The 12,948-nt window shown below is 47.3% G+C and overlaps 1 protein-coding gene across 4 annotated transcripts in view; it reads right to left on the reverse strand.

The window, feature by feature from the left end:
- TMEM161B (transmembrane protein 161B) overlaps positions 1-7,238 on the reverse strand; it is a 47,565-nt gene extending 40,327 nt beyond the window's left edge. For 2 of the 4 annotated variants that reach the window (XM_050716451.1, XM_035563196.2), the window contains exon 1: positions 7,059-7,237. In XM_050716451.1, the coding sequence (XP_050572408.1) occupies positions 7,059-7,061 (3 nt within the window). In that variant the 5' untranslated portion in view covers positions 7,062-7,237. Of the gene's footprint in view, positions 1-7,058 lie in introns of all 4 variants that reach the window. The other 2 variants (XM_050716450.1, XM_035563197.2) reach the window with 2 other exon arrangements.
- Positions 7,239-12,948: the final 5,710 nt, after the last annotated feature.

A 12,948-nucleotide genomic window follows, 5' to 3' on the forward strand; every position in this document is an offset into this window, starting at 1 on the left:
AGCACCACTCTTAAAAAGCCTGGCTCCATCTTGCTAATTCCCCACCCCAGCTCCCATCAGGTATTTATACCCCAGGACAAAATCCCTCCCTAGCTTTCACCAGGCTGAACGGTCTCAGCTCTTTTAATATTATATATAAAGCCCCTTTTGATATTTCAGAGTCTCCTTGTTGCAGCCTCATTTGAAAGAGTAGGATTGAGTAGTAGTCCTCACGAGGCTTGGTAGCCTCTTCATGATATCACAAATGTGAGCCCACAGCAGGCAGCAAACCTCGCTAGAGATTGTCCAGACAGCAAATGGGCGCATCAGAGCCTCTGAGCAAGTAATCTCCAGTTATGAAAACCCTTTGCATTTTTTTGGTGATACTGGTCCTAATACAGGTGGTTGGTTGGACCTACTTTGTAGATGACCTGGCCCCAATTCCACCTCTTGCATACTTCCCATGTTTGAGTTTTGCAATGAGCTGTATGTTCACCCGCATGTATCACGTCCTGCATATCATCATCTATTGTTCTTGAGCTTGAAAGAGGTGATCCCTGAAAGTCAACCAGCTTTCACAGACCCCTCTTCTCTCCAAGACCATGCTCCACAGGATTCTTCCAGCTGAGGCCTGAACAAGCCAGAGTCTGCTGTCCTGAAGACTAGTTGTGAACCTGCTATTTGCCTTGTTTCCTTCTCCCAGGATCCTCAAGTCTACCATCTGAAGGTTACTGCAACAAAGGCTGCACCGGCGTTCACATCACTGACCAGTTCTTCCTTGTTTGCAAGTCTGAGGTCCAACAGAGCACCCTTCCTCAACACCTTCTCAGTCACCTGTGTTAGGAAATTGCCATCAACGCACAGCAAACACCTCCTGGATTGTTTGTATCCTCCTGTGTTCTTCAGCAGATGTTGGTGTGGTTGAAGTACCCTGTGAGAACCAGTGCCAGTCACATGAGGATTCTTCCAGCTGTCTGCAGACGGGCTTATCTTCTACACCTTTGTGAATAAGACGTTTGTGTATAGCAGACACTTACACCACGCATATTGCTCAGCCCTAATACAACTCACCCATAAGCTCTCAGACAGTTCACTCCTCATCCCATGGTACACCTCCATGCATCCCTGCTGCTCTCAAGCAGTAAGTCTCCCTCATATCCCAATGAAATCACAGCCACACCAACCCCCCATGTCCCCTTTGTTCCCCATGCTGCAGGCGTTACTGTACAGTCACATTAGAAATGCACCAATTGTGCTAATTGCCCAGAAGAGGTATGAGAGCTTCTCCCCCTTAATGCTGACCTCGTTATTTGTGCGCAGGTATTTCCTTATTTATGTTTATACATCAGTGGGCCCCATTCTGCCCTGATCAGTTGTTTTCAAAGACTTTCAGACCACCACATTCTCCTCTTGATTTGTGAGTCACCACCTCTTTCCTCCATCACTGCTCATCTAAAGCTCTCCTCACCCGGTTCGCCATCCTGTTAGCAGAGATGCTTTTTACCCCCAGTTGATCAGGTGGATGCCGTCCCCTCCTCACGGTCTTCAATCTTCAGACAGGAGTCATAAAAGTCTTCAGCATGGTCATGAAAGTCAGGTCCCTGCCACAGACACCTGCTACACAACTAGCGGTTAACATAATTTTTGTTTAAATAAATCACAAATTGTGTTGTCAATTCTGCTTTTATGAAAATCATAGATCAGTTGTTATAGGCGATGTCCAGTATCATCTTTAATGAAACAGGACTGAAGAAGATCAAGATAGCATAAACTACCTTTTTCCATTTGCAATCACTTAGAATAAACTTTATCAAACATTTCATAATGAGGTTTCAAGTACCACTTAGAAGTATTTCCTACTTCGCTGTAACTTGAAATAAGATGTCTGGGTTTTCCTCAGCTATCAAAAGTTCCTTCAGTACTCAAGCCTCTCTTGCACTCTTGAAGTTTCAACCGCTCCTTTACATTACTCTCATCAACTCTCTGACGTACTTCAGAAGACCTTACTTTTGCTTATGATCCAGCTTAGTCCTGAAATCTCTATGTATTATTTTAAACTCTGCATTTTTATTACGGATTCTTGGCGTCTTGAAGTCACGCAACTAAAATAACTCAAAACCACTCCCTACCTAAGGGGATGTATACCTAAAATGAAAGGAAATGCTATTAAAACAAGCCGTCTGCATAATATAATTGATATGTTTCAATTACTATATTGCTCATCAACTACATACCCTTTTTACAAAAACCTGTTTACAAAACCATACTTGTTTACAATACAAGTATGTTTACATACTTGTCTAAACTTGTCTACAAAACCATACATTTCTAAAACCAAGTGTTTATTCTGACCATCTTAGGATAAGCCTAACCATTTCTCACATTCAAATAATGGGACAGGAACACCACTGTCCCTTGACCTAGCTTGTTTGCTGAAGTCTTCAACTAAAGGCAACTAAGAGGAGAGAAAACGATGCAAATCAAGGCAGTTGTTTAAAAAAAAAAAAAAGTAGGAGGTCCACTAGCTGAGCTAAAATGTTTACAATGCAACAGACTATTTAGAAGTGCCCCTAGAGAAACCCATTTCTTTACTCGAGTGAAGGCTGCAAGTTGTAACTGATCCCATTAGGATCATTCTGTCTTAAGCAACTGAATGACTCTCTGCATCCTCCTCGCTCCCTTTCAGCAGGAATTCACCATGCTCATTCCCACAAAGGTTGCTCCTGTGTTCCTTAAAAACAGACACACCCACAAAAATATTTCAGCTCCCAACTGGAAACAACCTAGCAGGTTTTTAGGAATGAAAAAAAAACAAAACACATAACAGCAGCAACAATACTGCTAATTTCGATTTTAAGTTAAACTTTGAGACAGGTATTGCCTTCTGGTATCTTTCTACATTTCAAGCAGTTAATAATGGATATACTCACTCGTGCAATCAGTGCACTTTTCTCTTGATTTATGAATGTTTGTAATCAACCAAAAGCAGTAGGTTACCAGAGAGAAGCTGTCACATGAAGTTAAAAAAATGTGAGTGGGCACTATGCCCACTCAAAATAACACGTGCAAAGCACAACATTGTGCCAACTCTTCTACCTGCACATACTTACAAACTACTTATTTATACGTGTACTAGTACACGTGTAGTCTCTAGAAAAACCCACACCATCCCAAACCATCTCAAAATTGCAACATGAGGTCACAGCACTTTTTCCTCACAGAAAACCACAAAATAGAGAGTTCATTCCAATTTGGGCCCTGTCTAGAAAAAATCTCACACATGCTTTTAAGTCTTCTTATTACCACTAATATCAGTTTAAATACAGAGCCACTCATTTCAGGAATATAAATGCAGATTAGGTATTGGTGGGAACCAATACCTTATCCTCTGTTGACACACTTTAAATTAGAGGAAACAGAATTTAGCATTTTGCCAGAAATCCACAACTTAAAAAAAAGAAATCTAGCCCTACTTAACAGAATATGACAAATATTTGAAGGAGATGTTGTTCAAGGACAAAGCAATTTTACAAGAAAAAGTCTTTCATAAAAGGCATCTTAGAGATGAGGAACTGTTGCACAGATTAAGTAAACTGTACAAAGTTACAGAACAGTTTGTGGAAAATGGAAGAATTTGAGCTCATCTCCTACGACTGCAGCATCCTCTGATTCCACATAGATCCATGTCCCTGCCATGATCCAGCTCTGCAGCCTGGAATTTGAAAGCCAAATTCAAGACACTGGAGGTATAAATCAGTATCTTGCTGATCAGAGAAGCGTTTCTGTCAATGTGAACAGGGCTGAGAAGCACTCAGCCCAAAGGAACGACCGTCCAGTTTCTCTGCAAAATAGAGGCTGGCAAGCAACCCCGGGGTCAAAGATGAGACTGAAACAGAACAACCAGGGACTACAATGTTTAATAAATTTTAGAGTTGCTGAAATTCTGTTTCAGAGGAAGATCTTTGGTCAGAGGTGTTTTAAAACTCTCAAGCACTGAATTCCAGGACCTTGAAAGAAGTATGGAATTATTTCTTTTGCTTGTGCAACATAGCACACATTTTACAAGACGTTTTTAATAAAACATAACAGAGAATGCCAAAGTGGTCTACAAGAGAGGTGTTAACAGTTGCATTAGAAGGTAAAATAGCCAGGCTCTTAAAGCCTTCAGAAATGATGATAAGCCCAAAAGGCAATATGGCAAGTTTGAATAAAGTATAACCTAGACTTTGGCCTTCACAGTCTACACCTCTAACACCATGTAAGTGGAGATGTTGTTGGTGATAACTAGGAGAACAAAAGGTAAGAAAAAGTAATTATGATAACGTTACAATACTCTTATCTACAAGAGATGTGTACTTATAATACAACTATGACTGTCTCGTAATAGTACCAAAAGAAAAAAAAACCAAACATTTATAAAAGTAGTACTTCTAAAGGACGTTTTTCTATTCATCATGAACTTATTTACAGAACATGCAAAACAAAGATAACCGAGGTTTATGCCAAGGCATGGCTTCAGCCTCATTTTGACCTTGCTCAAGGTTATTCTTGTAGCACCATGTCAGGGTTTTACCTCATCTTCTGCCCTCCAAGGTTTTGTCTCACCACACACCAGTATATTACTAATTCAGTGCCCAGCTTTACTCAGGACTTTAAAATTACTTGTCTGCAACAACATCCAACTCCAGCCCTGCACAGGGGCCTGGGTCTGAAGCCAAGAGCTGCACACAGCATGGGGACTGCTCAGAAGGGTGTACCAGCAACACCACTGCACGCCCGAGAGCGCGGCCAGGAGCATCCAATCCACAGCTTCACGTTCAGAAACACAGCGTCGACACTTATTTTTTGAAGTGCAAGTCTTGCAAGAGCAAGATTTTTACACGAGTGCACTGCAGTATCCTACAGATGTTAATGCAGGGCATAGCAAATTCTCTCCATGGCAGCACACAAACGTACTTGAAAATTCATGACCTTTTTGGCAAGATGTGGAAAAGCTTTTAAAGTAGTAGCAACCCGCAAGATTTCTAGGATATAGCCAATACTCCTCTCTTACAGAAATCCAAAAGCGTGATGGTATTTGTGACGCCTTAGAGCTGAATACAATATATTTGAAATGCCATTTAATCAATGGCACATTGTGGCTCTTACTCTTAGATCAGACTTTTCCACAGGCAGAGTTTTCTCTCTATGTACATATACATGCTGAAGCTTGTATAAGCAGAACAGTGCTTTGCAGAAACGCAAATGCAATTCAAGATTGCTTGTTAAGTATCATAAAATACTATATGGGATGGTCAAAGAAAACTGAGCTCACTGTGCAAAGTCTTAAAATGTATGCTTCCTATGAAAAAGAGTACTTTTACAAAATGCCTGTAAGCCAGACTGATATTTTATACAGGTGGTACTCTGAGACAGTGAATATCTTACCATCTGTAAATATCAAAAACGCATAAAGCTGATTTTAGGAAAGACATCTACATTGAGACATCTCCTTAAAATTTGGATTTTTTCTTTGTTTTACGACCAGAATTTCCTGAATTTGTATTTTCCTACTCTTTCTGCTGTTTGCAACATAGCAGAAAGGTACAGAATATCAAACAGTGTGAAACAAGACGTGAGGAATTCCAGACTACCACCAAACCGCTCACCTCCATGGGTCTTTCCCACCCAAGAGGTCAAGTCTGCCTTGACCAGTGTCTTTCCCCGCGTTCAAAGGAGAGTCACAAACAGGCAGATGGAAGCAGTCAACAGCAGCATGACTGCCTTTGCATCAAGATGTATTTTCCCACCAACCAATTCTGTTTTGTTCTCAGTGGAACAAGAAGCACGAGTACCATCTAAGCATCATGATTACAGAACCAGCAAATATCAGGCAAGTCAAGTTACTGCTGTAGAAATCTCATGACCAGAACCAAGGCAACTTTTAAAGTCATAAAATTATCATTATTACTGCAGCAACTGATAGAGAACATCCCTTAGCCAGAACACTGAAAATTGATCTACTACAATGGAAAAAAAAAAAATCCAAGGTTAGATCATATTGCAACTAACAGATTTTTAAAATCTAGTTTACCCATATTTCCCTAATCAAAACACAAGCTGGAAACTCGGAAAATCTCTCCCCAAAACATTAGTTTTTTTAAATTGAAAGCTTTGCCATTACAAGAATCATTCCAAAAACAAAAAGTTTAAAGACTCTAATACTGAGCACTCCAAACACTATGACCTCATGGTATTAAATGTTTATGTAAATTTTATATTTAAATGTTAAATGTAAACATCTTAAATGTTTGTGCAGAACTGAAAGTTGTGAGCCTGTGCAACAGGCATTACAGCTGCAAAGGTGAGTGTGGGTGGCCACAACTCAGAGCAGTGTTTTCCAATTGTTTCAGTGACTTAATTTGCACGCCCACTGATGCAAAAGAAACTGTTGCACGTTTCATTCTACCACTGACTTGGTGCTGGAGAATGCAGCTTACAGACAGCCTACAAGTGCACTATGAAAAAACGTTTTTTCATGTATGCCATGGAACCACGGCCAAGGACCATTTGTCCTCACTGCCAGCAACTAGCAAAGAAAACTGGAACTGACTTCTCAAGCCCATCGGAAAACAGAAAAAAGCACCCCATTTATTAAAATAAGGGCCTACATTGAAAGGAAAAGGGATATTTGTTTAGAGCTTTCCAAAATTATCTTGAAATGCAGTGATAGATGGGTGGAATACTGCAAATAACAGGAATTATTTCAATGCCTTGATATTCAGTACTCTAATCTCTGCAGGAAAGAAATAAAAAGAAAGGAAGAAAAGATGCAAGGAGGTGAAGAGCTACCCTTCCTTTCACATAATGTACATAATCAAGAAACATATATAAGTAGTATTAATTAAATATCTGAATATTAGCAGAATTGAATAGCTTTTTTTTTTTTTTTTAACTTAGGTAGATTTTACCCCCTATCTACCTACAGACCCGCACACAGGGCTCAAGGTCTCCGCACAGCCTCCCGAGGACGCGCAGAGCCCTCGGGACCGCGCTAATCAATTAATTAGCCAATTAACAACCCCCCCCCAGCCGCTCACCATGCTGCTCCCGCCCGCCGCCGCCGCCGCCGCTCCAGCCGCCCGGCCCGGCCCCGCTCGCAGCGCATAAATCCGCCCCGCTCCTATCGGCCCCGCTCCGTCCGGCCCCGCTCGGCTCCCGTGGGCCCGGCGCGGCCCGGCCCGGCCCCGCTCCGCCCCGCCAGGCCCCGCGCCGGCTGCCGACCGCCGAGGTCACCGCAGGACCCCTCCGCCGCCAGGACCCCGCCCCGCTGAGGGCTGCCCGCCGCGATGCCTGAGCAGAAAGGGATGCGGAGACGGCAGGCGGCGCAGATCCGAGCGCTCCGCGCGTCGTCTCGTTGGATGCTTGGCGAGGGGATGCGAGGCGAGCCGCTCGGCGGTGCGCGCAGCGGGCACCGAGCCGGACGCACGGCCCGACAGGCGCGGGGGGCAGCCGGAGCCGTGTGAGGGGAGCAGGGCGGTGCGGAGAGGGCCGGTGCGGCGCCTTGACGCATGCGTACTACTCACCGCCCGGCGCGGCGCACAGACGCGCATGCGCGTAGCGCCGGTGGCCTTGGAGGCACACGCGCCCCCTCTGCGCACGGCCTCTAACGGCCGCTGGCGGCGCTGTGGGGCGGCAGCTGCGACCCGTAACGTCTCTGAGGGACAGCGGGAGGCTGGTGCGTGACAGGGGTAGTGATACACCCACTCAATACCATGCTCTTTGGCCCGAGTGTCGCTGAGGTTGTTTGAGATACTCAGTTCTTTTTCTGGGGTGCCATGTCGCCATAGGACTTGTTTTTCAAAGCCCATGATTGTGTTCCTGGCAGTGGCATGGGGCAAAGGATATGTTTCCAGTCATCCCAAGGTCGCTTCTACCATTGCAAGTATGAGGTTCTTGCCGTCGTGGGTGTGAGGGACAGTGGGGGCCAGCAGGACGCGGGGATGGCACCAGGAAAAGGGAGAGAAGGCAGCAGCATGCATGTGGCTGTGCCAGCTCTCATCTGAGTCACACTTTTGAGTCACGGACTTTTTCTGTGCTATAGTCATATATTTTGTTGTTCTTTGATTTAAGATCACCAGGAGCCCTGCTAGAGGTGCCGGGGGGGCGGCCTCTTGCAGGGCTGGGGGGAGTCCTGGGCACTGCCTGCCCGGGTGCGCTTCCTGGGGCGCCGGGACCCCCAGGATGAGTGGCCAGGAGTGGAGGAGTTGCGCCTGCAGCCCCGGGCAGAGGGACCTGCTGCTGCCTCCTGCCCCAGCTCTTCACGGGGCTCTTCCTGCTCCTGGGGGTTGGCTGCAGCTGGGACTTCACCAGGACCCCCACGCTGGAAAGCGCTGGATGTGCTGGGCAGCTCCTCCATGTCAGGGCCTGTGTTGCTGTTGGAGGGCGCGGGGCTGGTGCTGATGGTTCCCTGCATGGAGGCAGTGGGACCAGAAGCAGCTGCAGGGCTGTCCTCCTGCGCCCTGGCAGTGCGGCCACTCTCGAGGCCCAGCAGCCTCTGTGCCTCCTCTCCGCAGAGGCCCACGATGGCATTGACGAGCCCGTTGATGAGTGGCACGGTGAGGGGCCCCATGCCGGGTTGTGTGTGATGAATCAAGGCGTCCCTGTCCAGCCCCATCACACACAGGGAGTGTAGGAGGAAGCTCTCTGCAGCTCTCGCCTGCCACCAGCGTGTCCCATAGATGGCTGCCAGCTCCTGGCGCAGCCAGGGCAGCACAGCGTTGAGGATGTCCCGGTGCTCCCTGAACAGCACGGCCCAGTCCTCGGGCAGGAGGCCGCCCACAGCAGCCCGGGTATCGGGCTCCGCATCCCTCTCCTCGGCTGGCACAGAGGATGGAGCCAGTGCTGCAGGGCTGTGGGGGGCGGTGGCGCTGCCTGCCTGGAAGCCCTCAGGTACGGGCACTGAGGGAGGGGAGACGATGCATTCCAAGTAGTCCTCCTCTCCCCGCACGGAAACCTTGATGCTTCTCATGCTCGTTCTGCAAAGTGGGCAGCTTGCCTTCAGTTTTGCCCAGCGCTGGATGCAGCCCAGGCAGAACTGGTGGTTGCATGGTGTCGCATAGGCCACGTCCTTTCGCCCCTCCCGGCAGATGGGACATGTCCACACCTCCTCTGTGGCCATGATCTTCAGACTGCAGTGGGCTGGGGAGAGCTGATGGTGACGAGCTGCTCCCCTGCACCAACACTGCAGAAGCAGGTATTGAACGTGCTGCGAGGAAGAGAGAAGGTCACTGGCTGTGCCCCGGCCCCTCAGCAGGAAACCCCCCAGCCCCAGCCCCAGCCCCGCGGCTGGGCCGTCTCATGCCCCCCGCGGGCCGCCCCAGGGCACGTGTCCCCACACAGCTCACCTGCGCTGCTGCGGGCGCGCCTCACAGGGCCCCGGCTGCCTGAGCCAGGCAGGGCCGGGGAAACACGGGCACTGGCTGCGGGATGGGCACCGAGAGCAGCTGCCGGCAGCCCCACAGCACAGCTCCACCAAATCCTTGCTCGCCTCTCCAAGCCTCGCACAAACGCTCAGCGGGAGTCCAGGCACGAGCCAGGCTGGGACGGGCTCTGCCGGCGCCCCAATATGAGCAGCGAGAGCCGTGAGGTCACAGCCCGTTGCTGGGTGACCTCAGAGCCCATCGCTGGGTGACCTCAGCATGGGGAGACATCGCATTGTGCTGGATGGCAGCTGGGCGGGTTTTGATTATCTCCAGAGAACGAGACTGTCCCAGGATAAGAATAATGGCTAAGGAAAACAAGACAAACACTTGCAGAATTGGCCAGAACAAGAACCTACAAAATCTTGGGCCCTTCCATTTCCAAAACAAACAAACAAAAAACAACAACAAAGGAATTAAAGTTTAGTCAAATAAAAATGTATATACAGGGCGTAGTTACAAGTGTAGGTTGTGGGCCTGTAGTACTCAGCCAGTGAGGGAAGGGTAGGAATTAAACATCGGGTAATAGGGGATATAAGGTAATGATATGCTTTTACTGTGCACCCCTGTTCGCAGGACACACAGCATTGCAATTGTGAATAAATGAATAAATTTGCTTCCCAGAAGACCCTGTCTGAGAAAATCATTGAGATATTTCTTATACCAATAAACATGGGAAAATCTGCAATCCTAGGGCCTATGTAGAGAGAATGTAACAAACTGTGTGAAGGGAACAATGAGAACAAATGTCATTACAATATGTTCTCTTTATTTTTAACTTTTAAAATAGCCTTTTTTTTCTGCTATGTGGATTTTCATCTCATGATCGACGGATTAATAATGCAAGTTTCTGCCTTAACTGTTTGCCCAGTTGGGGCATTTGTGACCACGGAATCATAGAATGGTTGAGGCTGTCAGGGCCCTCAGGAGCTTATCTGGTCCCACCCCTGCTCCAGAGCAGGGTGCCCAGGCCCGTGTCGAGGCGGGTTTTGAAGATCCCCCAGGAGGAGACCCCACAGCCTCTGGGCAGCCTGTGCCAGCGCTCAGGCACCCACACAGCACGGAAGTGCTGCCTGGTGCTCAGAGGGAGCTTCTTGTGCTCCAGTTTGTGCCTGCTGCCTCTTGCCCTGTCCTTGGGCACCACTGACAAGAGCCTGGCTCCGTCCTCTTTGCACCCTCCCTTCAGGTATTGAAGGACACCGATGAGATCCCCTTGAGCCTCCCCTTCTCCAGGTGGAGCAGTCCCAGCTCTCTCAGCCTCTCCTCACAGGAGAGGGGCTCTCATCCCTTGATCAACTTGCTGTCTGTTGGAGTCTTTCCAGTATGTTTGGGTCTGCCTTGTACTGGGGAGCCCAGAGCTGGACACATTACTGCAGGTGCAGCCTCACCAGTGCTGAGCAGAGGAAAAGGATCAGCTTCCTCAGCCTGCTGTAGATACTTTGCTCCTGCCAGCCCACCTCTCTGGCCTGCTGAGCCCACCTGGATGGCAGCGCGGCCCTCTGGTGGGTCAGCCGCAGCCTCAGTTCTCTGTCATCTGCAAATTTATCGAGGGTGCAATCTACCTGTCATCCAGATCGTTAATGAAGTTGTTAAACAGGACCAGACCCTGTATCAGCTCCTGGGGTATTCCACTTGTTACTGGCCTCCCACCAGGCCTTGCACCATTGACCACAACCCTCCGTGTCCAGCCGTTCAGCCAGTTTTTGATCCATCTCACTGTCTGCTCATCCAGCCTTACATCAAAAGCTACTCCATGAGGCTCTTACGTGGGACAAACGCCTTAACATAGTCACAAAGACAATGCCCACTGCCCTCTCAGCCATTGGGCTGGTCATGTCGTCTTGGAAGCTCATCACGTCGGTCTGGAATGACTTCCCCGTGGTGAATCCATGCTGACTACTCCTGATGATGCCCATCTTACACCAACAACCTTGAGTTTTCTGGATTTTAATCCCCAACCTATCTATCATATTTTGAAATGATGAGCAAATTATTTTACCTATACATGAAAGTAATAATTTTCATATATTGGTCCCCACAGCTGTGCCACACACACGTATGCACTCACACACCCACACACATGTAGGTATATAAACTTATGTTATATGAAATACATGCTGCTCCAAATGAGGGGACAGCAGACAACAGGCTCCTCAAGCTGCAGGATCTAAGTCTGGCACTTAAATAAAGTACTCCTAATCTTGTCTACACCATGTCACCTCTCAAGTGGTAACTGATCCATTGGTCTGTTAAACTAACTTGAAATGCACTTTATGATAGTGAACACACGCTTCCTTTTTTATCCTACAAAAAACCCAAGCCATTAAGCAGCGAGAGCATTCTTGCTGAGCAGCGTGACAGAGGCAGTAGGGCTGGCGGTGTGCTGCGACTCCACTTAACCACCGCATGCTAAAAGAGTGTGAGCAGCAAATGCCTTCTGGCAGTGGTATTTCCTTTTAAAAAGCAGGGAGTGTTTTCTTTACACTCCACGTTAAGGATTTGTGTTTTTTTTTGTTGTTGTTTTTTTTTCTAAGACACACTAAAGTGTTTGAAACTGTTATAACTGCAGTAATCAGAATGTAATTATACCAGCAATGGGCCGGTACGTGTTGCAGCCTTCCAGAGCAGCAGCCGGGTGTAAAAAAATCATAACATGAGTGAGCGGACTGCAAATTGGCAAAATGTTCCAGAAGTGTACTGTAAAAAAAATAATAATAATAATAATAAAATAATAATAATTTGAAGTTACTTGGAACTTCGGTAGAAAATATCTTGTGCAGGTTTGCATCTTGTGCAGGTTTGCAGGCACCGGACCACTGAAGGTCTTATGGGTCAGAAGGAGAATCAACCCGCTGCTTCACAGGGAAGCAGTGTAATGAACAAAGTAACTCTGGCATGTTTAGAGGCTTGGGAGCAAGCAAACAACTTGGCAGCAGGATTCTTCAAAAGCTTTGGGAAATTGCCGTAGGCCTCTCCACTCGGTGTCTGTGGTCCTAGGGCATCCAGAAATGTACTCCAAGCACCTGTAAGTGTTCCTATGTGCTTTCAACTGATACTCTTTGTACAAAACAAAAAATAAAATAAAAGCCAACAACAAAAAACACCACATTTTACACTCCAATAATATTCTTAACCTCTATTTTTATGAATCAGACCAAACAAGCGGTGTTTGTAATGGTTAGGAGTCCTTCACCCCCTATTTATAATCTGAGCGCATGCCCCTGCATTCCTCACCAGAACGATGACTTGTAGAGCTCATTGCATGAAAGGGGCCCCAGGATGAATGGCTGTGAGTGGGTGGGGATCGGGCAATGACTTTTTCTTGTTCTAGTCCCAAGCTGTCAAAGGGAAGGCTAGGGTCAGGAGACAAGTCTTCTCCCATCCCGGACCCTCTGCCAGAAGAGGAGATCAAGGTCTGTGGTGAATTTTCTACTTCCCTGTCTGCCTGAGAAGGAGGCAGGACTGGCTTGGTGAGCGATGCAGGGAAAAACAAGGGCTGCACATGGAA

This window comes from Cygnus atratus, chromosome Z (genome assembly GCF_013377495.2).
Source record: "Cygnus atratus isolate AKBS03 ecotype Queensland, Australia chromosome Z, CAtr_DNAZoo_HiC_assembly, whole genome shotgun sequence".
In the NCBI taxonomy this organism is placed as follows: Eukaryota; Metazoa; Chordata; class Aves; order Anseriformes; family Anatidae; genus Cygnus; species Cygnus atratus.